The 17,012-nt window shown below is 51.6% G+C and overlaps 2 protein-coding genes across 2 annotated transcripts; one reads left to right on the top strand and one right to left on the bottom strand.

Annotated features, from left to right (window-relative positions):
- Positions 1-664: 664 nt before the first annotated feature.
- On the top strand, positions 665-4,312 carry NSUN4 (NOP2/Sun RNA methyltransferase 4). The gene is made up of 6 exons (XM_066555773.1): positions 665-802; positions 1,377-1,798; positions 1,942-2,096; positions 2,259-2,413; positions 3,067-3,191; positions 3,886-4,312. Exons 1-6 carry the CDS (start codon positions 665-667, stop codon positions 4,157-4,159), a joined length of 1,269 nt encoding a protein of 422 aa, XP_066411870.1. The 3' UTR covers positions 4,160-4,312.
- A 980-nt stretch (positions 4,313-5,292) lies between these two features.
- LOC136560139 (vitamin D3 hydroxylase-associated protein-like) lies at positions 5,293-16,235 on the bottom strand. The gene is made up of 15 exons (XM_066555813.1): positions 16,023-16,235; positions 14,109-14,222; positions 13,672-13,815; positions 12,365-12,498; positions 11,791-11,997; positions 10,462-10,502; positions 10,122-10,246; positions 8,365-8,490; positions 7,887-7,984; positions 7,616-7,715; positions 7,472-7,515; positions 6,985-7,024; positions 6,478-6,586; positions 6,083-6,228; positions 5,293-5,418 (listed from the first exon to the last, which is right to left on the bottom strand). The coding sequence occupies exons 1-15, from the start codon at positions 16,233-16,235 to the stop codon at positions 5,293-5,295; spliced, it is 1,767 nt and encodes a 588-aa protein (XP_066411910.1).
- Positions 16,236-17,012: the final 777 nt, after the last annotated feature.

Here is a 17,012-nt window from a genome sequence, read left to right as displayed (position 1 = left end):
GTCCCTCACTGTCCCCTACTTCTGCCAGCGGCTGGCAGAGCCTCCTGGCAGCAGCCAGCTCTGCCTCCTTGCCTACAAAACCAGCCACGTGGCTGTGGAGGTGCATGGGGGTGGTTCACCTACTCAAACCCTGGTCAGGGTCACCGGGCGGGAGCTAAAGCCTTTCTGTGTGAGTTACCAGCCCGTTCTGCTCACCCTGGGACTGCCCTATCCGTGCTCTGCCTGCTCCTTTCCCTATAAAGAATGTTAGGAGGAAAACTAGGGTATCTCACAGCTATTCTTCAAAGTGGAATGAAAGCCACCACCCTATAAATTTGGCTGTTCTTTATCCATTTAGTGGTTCATTGTCCTTTTGCTGATGGATCTTAGACTTTTATTGGGTTAAGGGTACCACATAAGTTCCAGTAGGTTTTGGTTATTGTTTTTTCCCTGTGGCACAGGGCAGGGTTGAGCTGTGCCTATGCAAAGCGCGTTTGGTGCCGGATCCTTCTCAGTAGCTGATGCCCAAACGCAGCTCAGTGATGACCGCAACGGGGCCGTCCCTTCCAACCGGTTTAGGTTGGAAGGAACCTTAAGACCATTGAGTACAGCCCCGCTCCCCGAGCCCGGCTGCCCGCAGCCGTTTCCAAGCGCTCCCCGGTCCCGCCCCGGAAGGCGAGCGGCGATGGCGGCGCTGGGCGGGCGCGGGCGTGCGGCGGCCGCGCTGCTGCGCCGGGCACCGGGGACGGGAGCGGCACCGGGAGCGGTACCGGGAGCGGCACCGGGAGCCGGGTCGCGTCGGCACCGGCACAAGGAGAAATGGGTGAGCCGGGCCGGGGCGGGACCAGAGCACCGCACCCCGCGGCGCTGCTTGCACCCCGCTCTTGTCCCCGCTAAATCCCGTGCTAAATCCGGTGCAAATCCCCTTCTCGTGCCCCCGTTTCACCCTGCACCCTCCTGCCGCCGCTCTGTGTGCGGCCGTGCCCACCCTGGGCCCGCAGCCACATTTCGGCCATTCACAGAGTCCTGGAATCACTGAATGTGCCGATTTGGAAGGGATGCACCAGGATGCAGCTCCTGCCTCTGCTCAGGACACTCCCAGCAGTCCCGCCCTGTGCCTGAGAGCATTGTCCAAATGCTTCTTGAGCTCAGACAGGCTTGGTGTGGGACCCCTTCCCTGGGGAGCCTTTTCCTGTCATACAGCAGAGGCCCCCCTGTCACAGCTTCATGCCATTCCCTCCGGTCCTGTCACACTCACGCTCCAGAAAGGCCTCATGGACTTCTGGCAGCAGGGAACCCAGTGCTGGATTCTCCCAGAAGAACATGAAGGCTGGGTGGGGAGGCCGGGTGTGGCGGTATCGAGGTATTTTAACACTTCTGTTGTTTTTCCCCACCAGGCTGCCACGGCCCCACGCATCCCGTCCACGCGGCTGGCGCTGCACCACTTCGACACGAGCTACAGCCTGCACCTGGGGGCCCTGTGGCCCTCGGTCCGTGCTGGCCTGCTCTGTGAGCAGAAGTACGGGGCCCTCCTCAACAACTTTGCTGCTGCTGACCATGTTCCTGAAGAGCTGGAGCTGCTCAACGCCACCGATTTCATTTCCGAGGCCCTCCAGAAGGTGCAGCAATGGCAGCGCGGTGCAGCTGTGGGGGAAGTGGCCACAGGGTGCCAGGAGGGCCCTGGTGAGGGCAGGACTGGGATGCAGGCAGAAATGGTGGCACAGGCAGGGATGTCCCCGCCACTTTGCATGTCCATCAGCTCCAAAATCAAGTGTTACACCTTCCCCAGGGGTGACATCACGCGCTTTCGCCCTGCACGGTGAGACATCCCTGACTGACCGCCCTGGTCTCTGCCAGCCCCAGGGGCTGCTTCCATGTGTCACCATCCTCACTTCCAACTGCTCTTTTACTTTCTTTTCACCTCCAACATTTGCTTTTGTTGTGCAAACTGATGATTTCCAGGCCGGATGGTCTGGGGCTCCTCGACTATTACCTCATGGATGCAGCATCTCTCCTGCCTGTGCTGGCGCTCGACGTGCAGCCAGATGACTTTGTCCTCGACCTCTGTGCTGCTCCAGGTGGGAAGACTCTGGCTCTGCTGCAGACTGGGTTTTGTGGTGAGTGGGGATGGGTGTTCCCTTGTTCCTGTGTTAAACAGGGCTGGAGCAGTGTACTGCACGCATTCATGCCTGACCATTAATGATTTCTGTGTGTAAGAGCTGGAATCAGGTGTGTTTCTGCAGAGGTGACATTCCAGTGTGCCTGTTCTCTCCTATCAGGGCATCTGGCAGCCAACGATGTCTCCGTTTCCCGGACAAAGAGGCTGTACCAGATTCTCCAGAGCTATGTCCCCAGAGAAGTCAGGGACACTGTGAGTGTCACGTCCTACGATGGAAGGGACTGGGACCAGGTGAAAGGAGGCACTTTCCATAAGGTATGTGTTGGGAACTAGTGAAGATAAACCCATCAAGTTCACTTCCCTCCTCTTTTTGAGGAAGACAGCAGGTTATCCTTCCATATAATTGCGTAGTTTTTTGTAATCATAAATGAAGAGAGGGAAGACCAAGCCACATAAGGAGTAATATTTCCTCCTGCTATCCCTTCCTGCAGGATTTGGTTCATATGTGCATCTAGAGTTGTACCTTTACTTGCCTGTGTAACACCCTTTAGAAGTCCTGTTCTTGTCCATCACCTGGAAGGGGTTAAATGTGAAGATTAGATAATTCTGGCTTCTCAGCCATGTTCAGCCACAGGAGATGGGTTTGGTGTTCCAGGGGCTGGGTTGAGTACTCTGGCAGGCTGCAGCAGCAATGCTCGTGTGTGCTGCAGGAGCATTGCCAGGGACACACACAGAGCAGGGACATTAAATGAGGAAATGAGTTAGTGCAGGATGTTTTCCACCATTTTTGCACATTCCCAAAATGCCAGAGCAGCCAGATGGTTACAGTTCAGTGTGGTGCACACCTGTGTTTGGGCACTGAGAGCTGCTGGCAGGGGTGTAGGAGGTGGGTGTGGGGCTCGCTGCAGGAGGGGACTCGCTGAGCTTGACCTGTGCAGGGGGCTGAGGTGGGACCTCTGCTGCTGCAGGTGCTGGTGGATGTGCCCTGCACGACAGACAGACACTCTGCCATGGAGGAGGACAACAACATCTTCCACAAGAGGCGAACCAAAGAGCGTCAGATGCTGCCCATGCTGCAGCTGCAGCTGCTGATGTGAGTGAGCTCGGTTGTGTTGTGTTCCCTGAAACCTCTCCTTACTCTGTCCCCAGCTGGAAAACGTGGAAACCATGTGTAGTTTTCTGGAATGGGTGAAATCACAGTTAGTGTAAGAAAGTGCAGATGTTCTTGGTCAGATCACCAAGGTCTGACCCCCTTGTCCTTCTGTCCCCAGCAGTAGCTGTAGGATATAGGGAAGAAGGTCTAAGGAGCAGGATGGGCACAGTTGTTTTGGGTGGTGATCTCCTGGGTCCTGGCAGTCAGCCCTGGAGGATTCCTGAGTGCCCACCTATCCCAGGACACGGGAGGACATGTGGTGCTGGGAAGGGCCACAGCTTATCACTGTGTGCTGTGGCAACGAGGAGGCAGATTAGAGAGCCCCATGGCAGCACTTGAACTGCAGGAATCTCTTCCCCTGTACATATATCCCATTCCTTTGGATGTGACTGCAGAATTACACCTTCCAGCTGCTCTGCAGCAGCATCTCCCACATTAAATCCTTTGTCAATATAAGTACTGTTTGACTCTTACACTCCTCATGTTGCAGTGACACAGACTGCTGAGCCTGCGGAGTTCAGTGGGGGCTGTCTGTCACTTCCTATGAGTTCCCTTTTGGTTTCCCAGGGTCGGTGGGTGGGGATGTCCCTTGGTGTCCCTCCTGGTGACCGTGTGTGTGCTCCCTGTGCTGCAGGGCTGGGATCCTGGCGGCCAGGCCGGGAGGAGCTGTGGTGTATTCCACGTGCTCGCTGTCCCCACTGCAGAACGAGTGCGTGGTGGAGAGGGCTCTGGAGGTGGCACGAGCCCACTTCAACATCAGCCTCCACCTGGAGGACCTGAGCCACTTCAGGACGCTCTTCCAGGACACCTTTTCCTTCTTCTCGGAGTGCCGGCTCGGGGAGCTTGTCCTGCCTCACCTCACAGCCAACTTTGGGCCCATGTATTTCTGCAAATTACGTCGGGAGTAGAAGGGGCAGCAGAGTCTGTCTGTCTGCTGTCAGGAAATAGCCTGATATTTAAGGGAAAGCAGAGCTGCTTTATATTTATTTTTCTTTCTAAAATGTCCCAAAGGAAACCTGCTTTTTTACTGCAGACATGGGGAATAAATGAGAAAGACCTGCTGTGGTGTTTCCTGGATACTTATCTCTTTGAGACTGAGGTGTTTAATCTAGGAAAGAGAGAGAGGTCTTATCAGAGGGAGCAATTTTTCCATCTTTGTGGGATGGGATAAATGGCCCTGCTCTCTTCCTCCTGTCTGACTGCTTTGATCCTGCATGAGCAGGTTTGGGTTAACAAACACCATCTGGGGATCTCAGCCTTTCTGTCCCAGATCTCACCATCTGCATAAATGAGTTGCATCTGTCTGTGCTTATCTCCTGCCTTCAGAGAGAGAAGCCTGAGGTCCTGAAACCTAAGGCTGCTAAGAGTGCCCCTCCTGTGGAGTTGGAAATGTGCTTGGGATGCTGGAGATCTGGTGCTGTGCAGAGGCCAGTGACTGTTGCTATCCCTCACAGCTAGCAAGGCTGTGGATAAGTGTGAATATTCCCATGCTAGATGCCATTTAATGTCCAGTGAGCAGGTATTTGTATGATTTTGAGTAGTAACTTTGTTCATACGTTCATCACCATCAGTGAAGGATTACTGGAATTTATCATGGGAGTTGCTTAATAGTTACATTTTTATTTTTGTGACCAAATTACAGTGGTGAGAAGTGATGGACATGGCTGTATTCCTCATGGGGCAGCCCATAGTTCCATCCATATGAAGTTACTCCACTGCCAGCAAGAAAATACTGTTGAACTTCTGTCATCCTTTCCTCTCAGCACCACCCTGCTTCTGCAGGAGGCAGCACTGGTGGAAATAGGGGTGATGAGCCCACATCCAGGGCCATCCATCCTTGCTGGAAGTGCAGTTCCTAGATTCACCACTGTTTGAACCTATCCTAAGCCACTCCTGCAGGGTTCCTTACAGGATCTGTGTTTATTGGCGAGGAGAGGGGTCAGGAGGTGTCATTTCCTTCCTCCTCCCTTCCCCAGTGCAGTCTCTGCACTGCTGGTGGCAGTCGTGCAGCACTGTCCCTTCTCCTCGGTGCCCATGGTGACTATGCCACTCTCCTGCCACGGCTGAGGGTCTCCACCTCCTTCATGAAGCGCAGGCACAGCTCCTCCTGCCAGGGCAGGGCCACGCACTGCACGGCCACGGGCATCCCCACGGCTCCTGACACGGCCTGCAGCGGGGGCACCAGCGGTCAGGGGCCACCCAGGGACCCCTCGCACCTCCAGCAGGTTTTGGGAGCTTGGTTTAGGCCTGTGGCTCATCCCACAGCCTGGGGAGGTTGGAGTTTGAGCCCTGTTAGTGTGCTGGGCAGAGGGAAGGCTCTTGCTCTTCTCTGATAGAAATGGTTGCCAAATCTTGGGTAATGTGTTTGGGACGCCTTCTTCCCCACACACACCCCAGCCAGCTCTGCCTTGGGCTGTCTTGTAGGCAGATCCCTTTTCCTTCAGCATCCTCATTCCTGACCCATGCTCCACTGACAGCCTGAGCCTGGTTGAAGGCAATGTGGAGCAGGAGGAAAGTGCAGTGCAGTGCTGTGGGCTATGGCTGTTGCAAGGACCTGCTCCCAGAAACTTTGCTGCATGACTCCTTGCTGCTTCAGCCTGCCCAGCCTGTGGGAGATCCTTTAGTCCCCCCAAAACTTAGTGACTTACCTGTTGGGGGCTTGGGAGAACAGCAAAGGGTGTGTTCAAGGTGGGTTTGGGGATTAGCAAGGGGTGTATAAAGATATGAATTTTTTTGTTCCCATACTGATGGAGATATTTAGGAGCCCCTCATATCATGGAAACTGTTACCTGAACACACATCAGCACTGTCTGCTCCACCACTTGCCCTACCTGTTTCAGTGTCCGGTCCCAGGGGTCATCACAGCATCCTTTGTAAAGCTTTAGCTCTTCCTCATCCGCCTCTGTCACGGTGCTGACAGGGACAACCCCGGCGGGGAAGTTCAAGACATTGTACAGCATCGTGGAGGAGATGGCACCTGAGAGAAGCAGGAGAGGATGCAGGCAGTCACAGCCTCCTGCCTTCAAACTTACACATTCCCTATTCACTGAAGCCCCCGAGAACTGTGTCTGTCTCCACCTGCTCAGAGAGCTCTGTGTAGTTACTTTTCCTCCTTAATTCCCCTGAAATGCTTGGGTGGGCAGTGAAGCTCCATGGCCGTGGATGTTTCCCTCCAGTCTCGGCCAGTGTTTCTCTGCCCTCCTGGGAAGGCCCCAGACTCACTCACCGAGGAGTTTCCTGGGGTATCCCGTGGTTAAGGCAGGCCCCAGGACAGGGCACAGCACCACGTCCAGCTGGAGTTCCTGCCACTGGCTGATGACCTGGGAGCGGTACACCTGGGGAGGAGAGGGGCCATGGCCGTGCCTGCAGCCTCTCGGCCTCTCCAGGCACAGCTGAGGAGGCAGCAGCAGGCAGAGGGGCCTGTGTTTGCCTCCCCTGCGTGTGGCCAGGAATTTGAAAGGTCCCACTCTGGCCATGCCCACTCCCAGGAGAGCCTTCAGTGTGCCTGGGCAGGAGCACTGCAGGCAACCACTGAAGCTCTGTCTGGGGTGACTCAAAGCCCATCCACCCCATTCCTATCATTCTTGGTGCCTTTCCCTCCATCCTGCCTCCTCCCCAGCAGCCCCTCCCCTGCACAATCCCTTTCCAAACCGATGACTCTCTCTGACCCGGTGCTTGCCACAAAGCCTCAACTTGCAGCATGATGCCAAGGAGGAAAGTCCTCAAAACAAACCTGTATTTGATGGTGATGATCCCACATCTCCTGCACTGACCTGCGAGTGGAAATTATAGCAACATCTTTAAGCTGTAAGAGGAGGAGGAATTGCTTTAATAGTCCTCTGGGTTGATAAGCCCTGGTGATTTTAGCAATTGCTTGAAACAATACAGCTTTCACAATCTTCCTAAAGTTTCCTTTGGCATCTGCCCAACCAGTTAAGCAGCACATGTCTGGAAGTGCTGGAGGGAAGGTTTTCCTGATGGGCCTGGATTAAATACTCATCTCTTCCACAGGCTTCCTGTAATGACCTTATCCATTCCAGTGCCCATTCCTGTCAGGATATTGCTAGGGACAGTGAAGCCATGTCCAGCAATGAGGGACAGCCCCTGCAGAGGGCAGTTCACAGCCTGTGTTGTGAATCCAGTCCCCCCCAGCCAAGGACACCTGGAGGAGAAGGTATCACCCATTTCCAGGGACATCCCTGGGGACAATTCCATCTTACCTCATTCCAACCATGGAGCTCAGGTAGTCAGCCAGGCGGGGAAACTGGAAAGGCACGAGGTTCCTTAGGGACGTGACATGGGGCTGCACTAACTGGGGTCACCCCAGGGAGCCCCTGTTCCTCTCCTGAGGGACAGGCACTCACCAGAGGTTTAAGAAGCAGAGCCAGCAGCTTCTTCACCAGCCTTGGCATCTTGCAGGAATTCACCTGTGGTTTCAAGCCTGGATCTACAATATTTCCTGTGCTGAGAGATGACAGGAGGATGGGGTGATTTCAGAGAAGCTGTTTGCCCTTTCTCAGAGACCTGAGTGTTGCCTGTTTGGGGTGGGAGAGCTGGGCTTCTTGTGCCTGTGCCATGCCCATGGCATGGGGATGGAGGTGTTGGCAGCACTGCTGCCAGAGGGCTCCTACTTACAACACATCCAAGAAGGCACGGCCTCCATCAGCAAAAAACGTCTTCATAAACAGTTCATTCATGACATAGGGGATCCGAGGGGGAGAGAAGGGCACCAGCTGCACCAAAACACAAGATTATGTGGCAGCCTGGGGATGTGAATAGCTTCCAAGACCCAAATGTGGATAATCCTCAGAGGCAGAGAAGCACCTCCCTGGGCTCCATGTGCCAAGAGAAGCCCTGGTTCAACCATTTTCCATCCAACAATCTCCCCATGAGATTATTCCTGCTGGTTGCCCATGGGATGCACTTCTCCCTTAGGCAGGGGGGTCTCTGCCTGGTGTTCTGTGGCTGGAGAACCATAATCCCATACCTCAGCCAGGTCATTTTCCCCACAGGTGTGCTTGGGAGCCGTGCCTGGTTCCTGAAGGGTGATTGCCTCAGCGAGGAGCGAGGCAGGGACACCCTGGGGAGAAGGGCAGGGGCTGGTGGTGCTCACCTGGTGCCCAGCTGCCTGCAGAGCACTCCTGGTTTCCTTCACTGCCCTCCTCATGCAGGGGGGCAGAGGGAAGTAGCCGTCGGTGTCGTAGTACCCGACCCGCAGGGGAGTGGAGCTGGAGTACACCTGGAGCAAGGAGACACCAGTTATTTTTCCTATTCTGTGGAAACCCAGGGCACCAGGGATGTTTCTCTGTTTGCTCTGGGGTGCCCTGACCCCCAGGGCAGCACTGACTTTGACCCTCACTCATGGAGAAAGTTTCCCAGACTTCAAGATAGACTGGAATCCACAAAAATGTGAAATAGATTATAGAGAGCAGTGTAGGTGTATCACTTGGTGAGAAATTTAGGTTTTGGGATTTTTAGTGTGTTGTGGATGGAAGCAAGATGGAGGGCACAGGGTGTTGCCCTGGGTTTCTTCTTCATGCTTCTTCTTCCTCCTTCTTCATGGGTTTGGGTGGCATTTGTAATTGGGCAGAAAAGTCCCCATTGCAGCTCTGTGGGATCAGTTATTGGGTTAAAAGGGAAAATAATCCAGGTGTCTGTTCTTAATTGGATAGTTTAGTCTTAAAACAAGAGATTGTTGGCCATTTTGTGCCTTCTAATGAAAAGCTGCTGAACTCACAGCAGTGAGACTGTTTTACTGATAAGAAATAATAAACACCCGAGTCTGAACATGAACAACCATCTCAAATGCCTTCAATCCAGACCCAGAGAAACCCACAACTGAGACCCTCACACTATTCCTAATGGATTGCTGTGAAAATCCTTTAGACATACACCATTGACCAGGTCTGGGACTAAGACTGGATGCAGTGGGAGGGTCTCCCCTACTCTTTGTATTTCCCTATTAAATTCTTAGATCTGAACTGTTGGCCAGTCTGGGACTAGGATTGGACTCAGCTCTACCTAGGCTCTCTCAGGAGTTTAGAAAGTCTCTGAACCTTGTGACTCAATGGGAGGGTCATCCCTGCTCTTTGCACCCCTGTCCTTTGCACCCCTAGTCTCTAGGCAAATCATTCCAAAGTGACACTAAGCTGATTTTCCTTTGTGTGCTCCATCTTCAGAATAAGTAACAGAGTGAACCCTGTCATTGAACTTTGTCACCCTTTTGCAAATTTGTATTAAAACCTGCTTTTTGCAGTGCCTTTGACAGTGATTCTTTAGGTGACCTCAATCTCTCATTTGTGACACCCACCCTGCTGGGGGAAGGTCTGATCCACGCTGACACCCACTGCAGAAGAGCTCCAAATGCTAAGGAGTGACTAATACTCTTGTTTGCTGTTTATAGGTACCCTTTCCAATGTCTACCCCTGCCTTTTTCTCCAGGCCCTCCTTCAGGAGGAGCACAGCCACTCCAGACCAGGGGATTCAAGCACTGATAAAAAGTGTGGAGGTATAAAAACCTCCTGAAGCTGGTCTGCTGCAGAGAGGAAGGGAACACCCCCTCAGTTAAGAGATTTGCTGCAGCAGTTTCTGATCCTGTCTCATCTTCCCGTGAAGTTCTCCAGCCATTTGCTCCCAGTGTTGCCTTCTTCCCTGCTCTTCCTGGATCCTCACCATTCAATAAGCAGCATTCCAGCTGAGAAGACAGCCAGGATAACTACTGATTTGGCTTTTTTTTTTTATGGGAATTATGAATTGTGCCCTCAAAGAGAGCTGTTTCACTGAAAACCAGTCCTGTAAAGATAACTGGACCCTTCAGGAGGGCATGTGGCACCCTGGAAGGAGCCAGGGCTTGCTGAGTGAGGGCCTCACCTCCTCGTTGAAGGGGATGGGGGGCACGCTGGGGTCCAGCTGGAACATCTCCTGGCACAGCAGAGCCTTCATGCACAGGGCCAGGCTGTCCACATCCCGTGCCATGGGCCCCAGGGCACAAGGGACTGCATGGGACAAGAGCAAACACCCACACTGAGCAGAAGGATGTGCCAAAGCCCAGCCCACCCCTCTGCACAGCCCTGTCGGGGTGGGCAGGCAATGAGGGGCGTTTCAGATGGACTCCAGACAGGACTTCTCTGTCTCAGGTTCTCTCCTGGCCTACAGGAGAACATCAGGCTCTTCACAGGATGTAGGGAAAAGGAATTTAAAATTCACATACCTGCCAGGATGCCATTGACAGGGCCAGTCACTCCAGACAGGCTATGGGAAAAGAAGAAGCACATTGTCATTTCAGTAATGGGGAAATATTCACAATGTGTTTGAAAAGCATGTGGGGTCTCCAGCTCAGGACCAGAAACAGAAGGAAATGATTTCAAAAATTTGAATTGAGTAGTGTTACTGTGATATTTTATGAAAAATCTCTTCGTTAAGATTTCTTCTCCTGGGAAGCTGAGAAACTTCAGCTTCTCCCTGTTTAGATGCTTTAGAATGTGATTTGGAGAATTGTTTACCAAACATGTAAATTGTTTTTAATTAATAGCCAATCACAGCCAGCTGTGTCAGACTCTGAGTCTGTCACAAGTTTTTATTATTCATTCCTTTTTAGCTTTCTGATATATCTTTTCTCTTTCTTTAGTATAGTTTTAGTATATCAATATAATATAATGTAATATAATGTAATGTAATATAATGTAATGTAATATAATGTAATGTAATATAATATAATATAATATAATATAATATAATATAATATAATATAATATAATATAATATAATATAATATAATATAATATAATATAATATAATATAATATAATATAATATAATATAATATCAGCCTTCTGAGAACTTAGAGTCAAATTCTCATCTCTCACCTCATCCTGGGGACCCATCAACACCACAGAATAGTTCAAACCAGGAAATTTTGGCCAAAATAAGCAAATATAAACCCCAACAGATCTTAGTTTTGGTTTAACCAAAAGTGTTCCATTTTGGCATTATTTAACCCTTTTAACTCCCTTTTACCTTGAACTCCAGGCTAGATTTACAATGAAAACCTGCCCATTTCCCACTAAACCTAACCGTGCCATCTCCTGGGAGAGGTTTGGAGCAAAGCCACCCTCTCTCCTCCCTCCAAGTACCCACCCAGTACTTTCCCCTTCAGCCCAGCCTGACCATGAGCAGGGTGGAGGGCAGCCCCAGTGAGACAGAGTAGAAATTCTCTAGGTCAGGTTGACCTGGTCTCACAGCAGTCTCTCTGTCTCTCTCTATCACCCTCTGTTTCTTCTTCCTTTATCTTTGTCTTTCACTGAAGCAGTTTCTCTGAGCTTAGGCTTTTTGCAGTCAGACTAAATAGCTATGTTTTCAAACTACAGTCTTAACTCAAAGATGTACATTCCACCTAAATCAAAACGGATTTTTACTCTGGAGAATTTCTACTCCGTCTCATTTCTTCTTATTTTTTTTTTTAGAAAATAAGTAAGTTCCTTTATTTAATGCAAACTCTTATTAAAGATTTTATTTGCAGCTGGGGACTACTTAAAGAATACCTGAGTCTCTCAGCGGTGGGTTTGAGGCCGCAGAGCCCGCAGAAGCTGGAGGGCAGGCGGATGCTGCCGCCCACGTCCGAGCCCATGCCCAGGATGGAGCCTCCCCCTGCAATCAGAGCTCCCTCCCCTCCCGAGGAGCCCCCAGGGCTCCTCTGGGGGTCCAGGGGGTTCAAGGTCTGCCCAAAGATGGGGTTGCTGCATTCGTAGCTGGGGAGAAGAAAGAAAGGAAAGAGGCTGTGAGGAGCAGCCAGTGCCTTGGGTTTGTTTGTTTTCCTTTGCAGAGAGCCTGTGGGGCACAGCCAACCCCATCCTTTCATCCTGTAAATCCCTCAGGACACAGCTCATTCCCACAAAACTCTGCTCTCCCTCCCATGCACAAGTGCACTCGATTCCTCTTAACTCATGAGAGGCTTTTCCCCCTCTTTATCTTTTATCTGACAGCTTTTCCACTTGAGATTGTTGCCAGATAATGGAAAAGGGACTCTCCAGGACACGTCTCAGGAGCCTGTCCAGGGTCCTGCAGGCTGGGATTTTCCTTCAGAAGCACAACCAGATTTTTGATGATGTATGTCACCTGAAGAGGGATTGTGGCACATTGGTCATTGCAAATGGGATGGCTCCTTGTTTCTTCAGGACCTTCACCAGGACACTGTCCTCCTCCATCACAGTGTCCAGGCACTGTGTGAGCCCACAGGTTGCCAAGTGCCCCTGCAGAGAGGAGGAAGGACAAGGGACATGGCCAATGCAGTTCCCTTGCTCTTTTGGAAGGATCCTCTGGCATTCCTTCAGGGGTTGTGTGTTTGGTACCAATTCACTCCCTTGAGAGCCCTTGCTTGAAGGACTCCCTCTCCTTCCATCCCTGGCAGAGGGCTGCCAAGCACTCATTGGGTTAAAGCTTCTCCTGAAGCTCTCCTTGCTCTTTTCCTTGCTCCTTTTCTCCCCTGACCCAAATGCAGCTCCAGACTCCACAGGTGCACCAGCTCAGGATCAAACCCAGCATCCTGCTGTGCAAGTGAATCCACCAGTGGATGTTCAGGGAATGAATATTCCCAGGTAACCAAAATGTGTGAGCCTTTTTCAGTTAGCCTTTGGTGTTTGGGGCTTAGCTCTAGTGCAGCCTGTACTGTGTCATGTATCACAGGAGAAATCATTTGTGCCTATAACTATTCATCCCTGGCTTTTCTCTGCTGCTTTTGGCTGCTTTTAGGCTGGGCTAGAGTTTATTTTCTTCACAGTAGCAACTACAGGGCTGTGTTTTGGATTTTGTGCTGTAAACAGTGTTGATAACACAAAGTTGTTATTGTTATCACTGAGCAGGGCTTGCACAGAGCTCACACTGCCTCACCAGTGAGCAGGCTGGGGTTGAGGACAGGGAAGGGACAGTCAGGACAGCTGACCCCAAGTGACCAGGGGGACATTCCATGCCATGTGGAGTCATGCTCAGCATATAAAGCTGGGGGAAGAAGAAGGAAGGGGAGATGTTTGGGTGATGTTTGTGGTGATGGTAACTGGGAAATCTGGGGTTTCCCAGTTACCATCAGACATGATGGAGCCCTGCTGTCCCGGGGGTGGCTGAACACCTGCCTGCCCAAGGGATGTGGTGAACGAGTTACTTGTTTTGCTTTGCTTGTGTGCAGAGTTTACCTAATAAACTGTCTTTATCTCAACCCACAAGTTTTCTCACTTTAACCCTTTCTATTCTCTCTCCCACATCACGCTGGGTGTGGGGGGAGTGAGTGAGTGAGTGCCCACTGCAGCTGCCTCAGACACAGCCAGGTTTCCTGTGGTGCAAGCAGGGAGGGATTGGGCCCCTTCCCCATTGTCCATCTCCCACCACTTCCCCACCCACGCTGGGACATCCAGAAGCACAAAGGGAAGAACCTTGTGGCCGATGTGGTCCTTGATGCTGACGGGGATGCCGTAGAGCAGCCCTTTCTCCTTGCGCCGCTCGATTTCCTGGAGCTGCTCCTCACACTCTGGGATAAAGTGGCGCAAGCAGTTTGTCTGCTGGGTCACTTCCAGGGCCTTTGTTGGGAACAGGGGATGGATAAGAACAGCATCATTGCACAGCTGCATTCAGCAGCTACCTTGATTTACAAAATACAGACTGAATAAGCCCCTCCCCAGAGCATCCCAGCTCAAGCCACCTCAGAGGATCTGACCCAGGAGACAGAGCATGTTTTTCTCTCAATATTTCCTGTATTAAAGGCTGGCCATAATCCAGCTCCAACGAGCCTTTTCAGCCACCAGCACACACACCATGGCATGGAGAACGTCAAAGATTTGCTTTGTCCATCTCACTGTGGATGGACACTCACCTTCTCTAAGTAGGTGTAGAGGACAGTCCTGGGGGACAGAGACCCTTCCTGGAGTCTTCCAGTGAGTTCCAGCAGGGGCAGGGACAGAATGGCATCTCTCTGGACACTGGGAACCTGCAGAGGGAAGGGAGGGGGATCCAGAGCCCCCTCTATGTTATCCAGAGCCCCCAGTTATGTAGCAATGTGGAAAATGGATGGTGTTTGCTGCTACCTCCTGAAAGCGTCTTCTGAGAAAGCTGCTCAGGCAGGCACAGTCACTCAATCCACACTCACACCACAGCTAGGTCAGCAAGAAGGACAGAAAGGGTCTCTGTAAGAGTTCCAGCAGGGTTTATTATAGAGCCATGCTGAAGGAGTACAGGGACAGAAGATGAGAAACAGTGCAATGTCCTGGGTTAATTGTGGGGTCAGGGCCAATGGGCACAGGGGCAGTACCAGGGCAGGGCAAAGGGCAATGTCCTACAGGGAAAGGGCAGTACTGCAGAAAGGGCAGATCAACACAGTGCTGCAGAAAGGGCAGATCAACACAGTGCTGCAGATGCCCCGTTTGTTCACCCCAAGCACTGAGGCAAACTCTAAACCTGTGGCAAATTCTTCCAGGACATTACCCTAGAAGTTCACCTAAAAGGCTCAAAGGCCTCCCCACAGTTACCCTTTGGCTCAGGGGATAAAGGCTGTTTAGTTTTGTCATCATTATCACCAGAGCTTGCTGGAAAGGCAGATCCTGCATGTGAGGGCTCTGACCTTGAGCTGCCAAGTGTTTTATCCCAAGTTTGCATATCACAAACAGGATGCAAACACAGGAACCCAGGTGCTGAAGGGCTTTGTCCATCCACTGCAGCAGAAGACATGGCAGTGCCTTCCTCCTGGCACAGTGGGACTTAGCCACTGGCCAAGACATAACCTCAGCTGAGCAAACACTGCCTGGGGCACAAGGTACTTGTGTCCTTGCACACGAGTCTCAGGCTGTCCTTTCATCCCTCAAAACAGACACAGGCAGTGCAGGACAGCCTGGGCTGAGAGCAGGGCTCTCAGGGCTGAACAGCTCGAGCCCATCAAACTGCAAGAAGTCAGCAGGGACTCACAGGTGGTCAACTTGGGTAAAGAAGATTGGCAGTTCTCAGTGCCACCAGAGTTTTAGAGGTTTTATATCATATATTTATATAGATCTATATTTAAGAATATATGTATTACTTGTAGCTGGTATGCTTTACCTCCAGGTGTGTTACCTGTATAAGCATGAGCTGGTTTACCCAGTGTGTATTCAGAAGTGAACGGAGCAGAAAGGAAAGGGGGTTAGAAATGATGTTGCAGTAGAATTCAGGGCTGTGCTGGGTGGATGCCTGGCTCAATCAGCCCCATGTCACGTCCTGGTTGCTCCCAGGGGACACTGAAAACCCTCACAGTGTAAGGTTAGAGCAGGCACTTTCTGGGCAGCCTGATGGGAGGTGCCCCTGGCTGAGAATGCTGCTTTTGGAGACACCCCTAGAGCTGTCCAGAAGCCAAGTTTTAGAGCCAAAGGTAGAGGGGTGTGAACAGATGTGCAAACTTAGAGTAAAGCAGAGGAAAAAAGGCTTTCTTGCTTCCACCCATTATTGGCAAGAGACATTTCCAGATCATTAAAGAATTGGGGTTTGGATCAATGAAGATGCAGTGCATCATAACCTGTGTTGTTCAAAAACCTCTTCTCAGTGAGTAATTCACATTCCCCAAGGTGTAGACTCCCACCACACCTCATCCAGCTTGAGGAGGGCAGTGATCTGCCTTTCTCCCAGGGCAGCCTTTCCTCTTGCTGAGGGCTGCTGGCACATCTGCTCCTTATAAAGCTATGGGGCCATGAGCTGGAAGGAGGATGTGAAGAACAGCATCAGCAGACACCCCAGTGGGACTCAGACCCCAGGGAGGATGGCTTACCTGCTCCCTGAACTGCTGCACAGCCTTTGCCATCTTCTTCATGCCCTCATCCCGGGTCCTCCGAGCCTCTTCCATTTTCTTTTGGATCCTCTTTTTGCCCAGCCATTTCCAGAGCCCCAGGGCTGCCACAGAGCCACCGAGCAGGGCGAGGGCAGCACAGGTGTCCCCCTTCCCCTCTGGCAGGAGCTGCCTCAGCTGCTGCTGCTGGATCATCACGTGTACCTCTGGTCTCTGAGGAAGGACACGGTGAGAAGCAAAAGCAAGGCAGGTGCAGGAGACCTTCCCTGGCTCCCCAGGCTCATCCCTCCCCCCTGTCCCGAGTCAGCAAACACCTCAGATAGTTCAGGCTAAAGCTGCCCCTGCAAAGCAGGTGTAGGTGGAGTGTGCAGTGAGAATGATTAACCATGACATGGGGAAGGTGAAGTTTGGCCAATGAACCTTGTGTTCTTTGGGGTGTTCGGTTTATAGGGGGTTTCTGGGCTGTGGGAAGTTCTCTGCTGAGGAGAACGGTAGGATCAACGGAACAAATGCAGCAAGGAAATTGCTGCTCTCCTATTTCCTGTGAAGCCTGAGAGGACAATGGGAGAAGAGGAAAAAACAGCTTGAAATAACAAGGTTTCCCTGCACAGGGCTGGGGAGTGGCATGCTGAGGGAATGCATGGCTGTGGGGGAGCCTGGGCTCACCAAGTCCCTCCTGCTGCTGCCATGGTGACCAGAGGATGTTTTGGCACTGCTGTGGTGTCCTCATGCACCAGAAGGAGAGGCTGTTCCACCCTGTGACAAAGCACGTTGTATTGAGTGGAAAATCCCACAGGCTTGCAGGGCAGGAGTAAACTGACAGTGGAAAGGCTGGTTGTTGGAGAAGATGAAACAGGAAAGCCTTATAAATATGATTTTCTGGCAAAAGATTTTGAGAATATAGAAACTATAAGCGAGATTGAAATCAAAGCAAGCTTTGAGATTTTTTTAGTTACTGAACAATGGGAAAAC

The sequence above is a fragment of the Molothrus aeneus genome, chromosome 9 (assembly GCF_037042795.1).
Source record: "Molothrus aeneus isolate 106 chromosome 9, BPBGC_Maene_1.0, whole genome shotgun sequence".
In the NCBI taxonomy this organism is placed as follows: domain Eukaryota; kingdom Metazoa; phylum Chordata; class Aves; order Passeriformes; family Icteridae; genus Molothrus; species Molothrus aeneus.
Note: the sequence above shows the minus strand (reverse complement) of the source record. Positions and strands in the feature narration are given on the sequence as shown.

Excerpts from the sequence above, each read along its gene's own strand:
- NSUN4 (XM_066555773.1), top strand. The coding sequence starts at position 665 with ATGGCGGCGCTGGGCGGGCGCGGGCGTGCGGCGGCCGCGCTGCTGCGC. Across the intron at positions 1,799-1,941 it reads ACGCGCTTTCGCCCTGCACG|GCCGGATGGTCTGGGGCTCC; the intron begins GTGAGACATCCC and ends GATGATTTCCAG. Across the intron at positions 2,414-3,066 it reads AAGGAGGCACTTTCCATAAG|GTGCTGGTGGATGTGCCCTG; the intron begins GTATGTGTTGGG and ends CTGCTGCTGCAG.
- LOC136560139 (XM_066555813.1), bottom strand. The coding sequence starts at position 16,235 with ATGATCCAGCAGCAGCAGCTGAGGCAGCTCCTGCCAGAGGGGAAGGGG. Across the intron at positions 13,816-14,108 it reads TCTACACCTACTTAGAGAAG|GCCCTGGAAGTGACCCAGCA; the intron begins GTGAGTGTCCAT and ends TTCCCAACAAAG. Across the intron at positions 7,985-8,364 it reads TGCAGGCAGCTGGGCACCAG|CTGGTGCCCTTCTCTCCCCC; the intron begins GTGAGCACCACC and ends GTTTTGGTGCAG.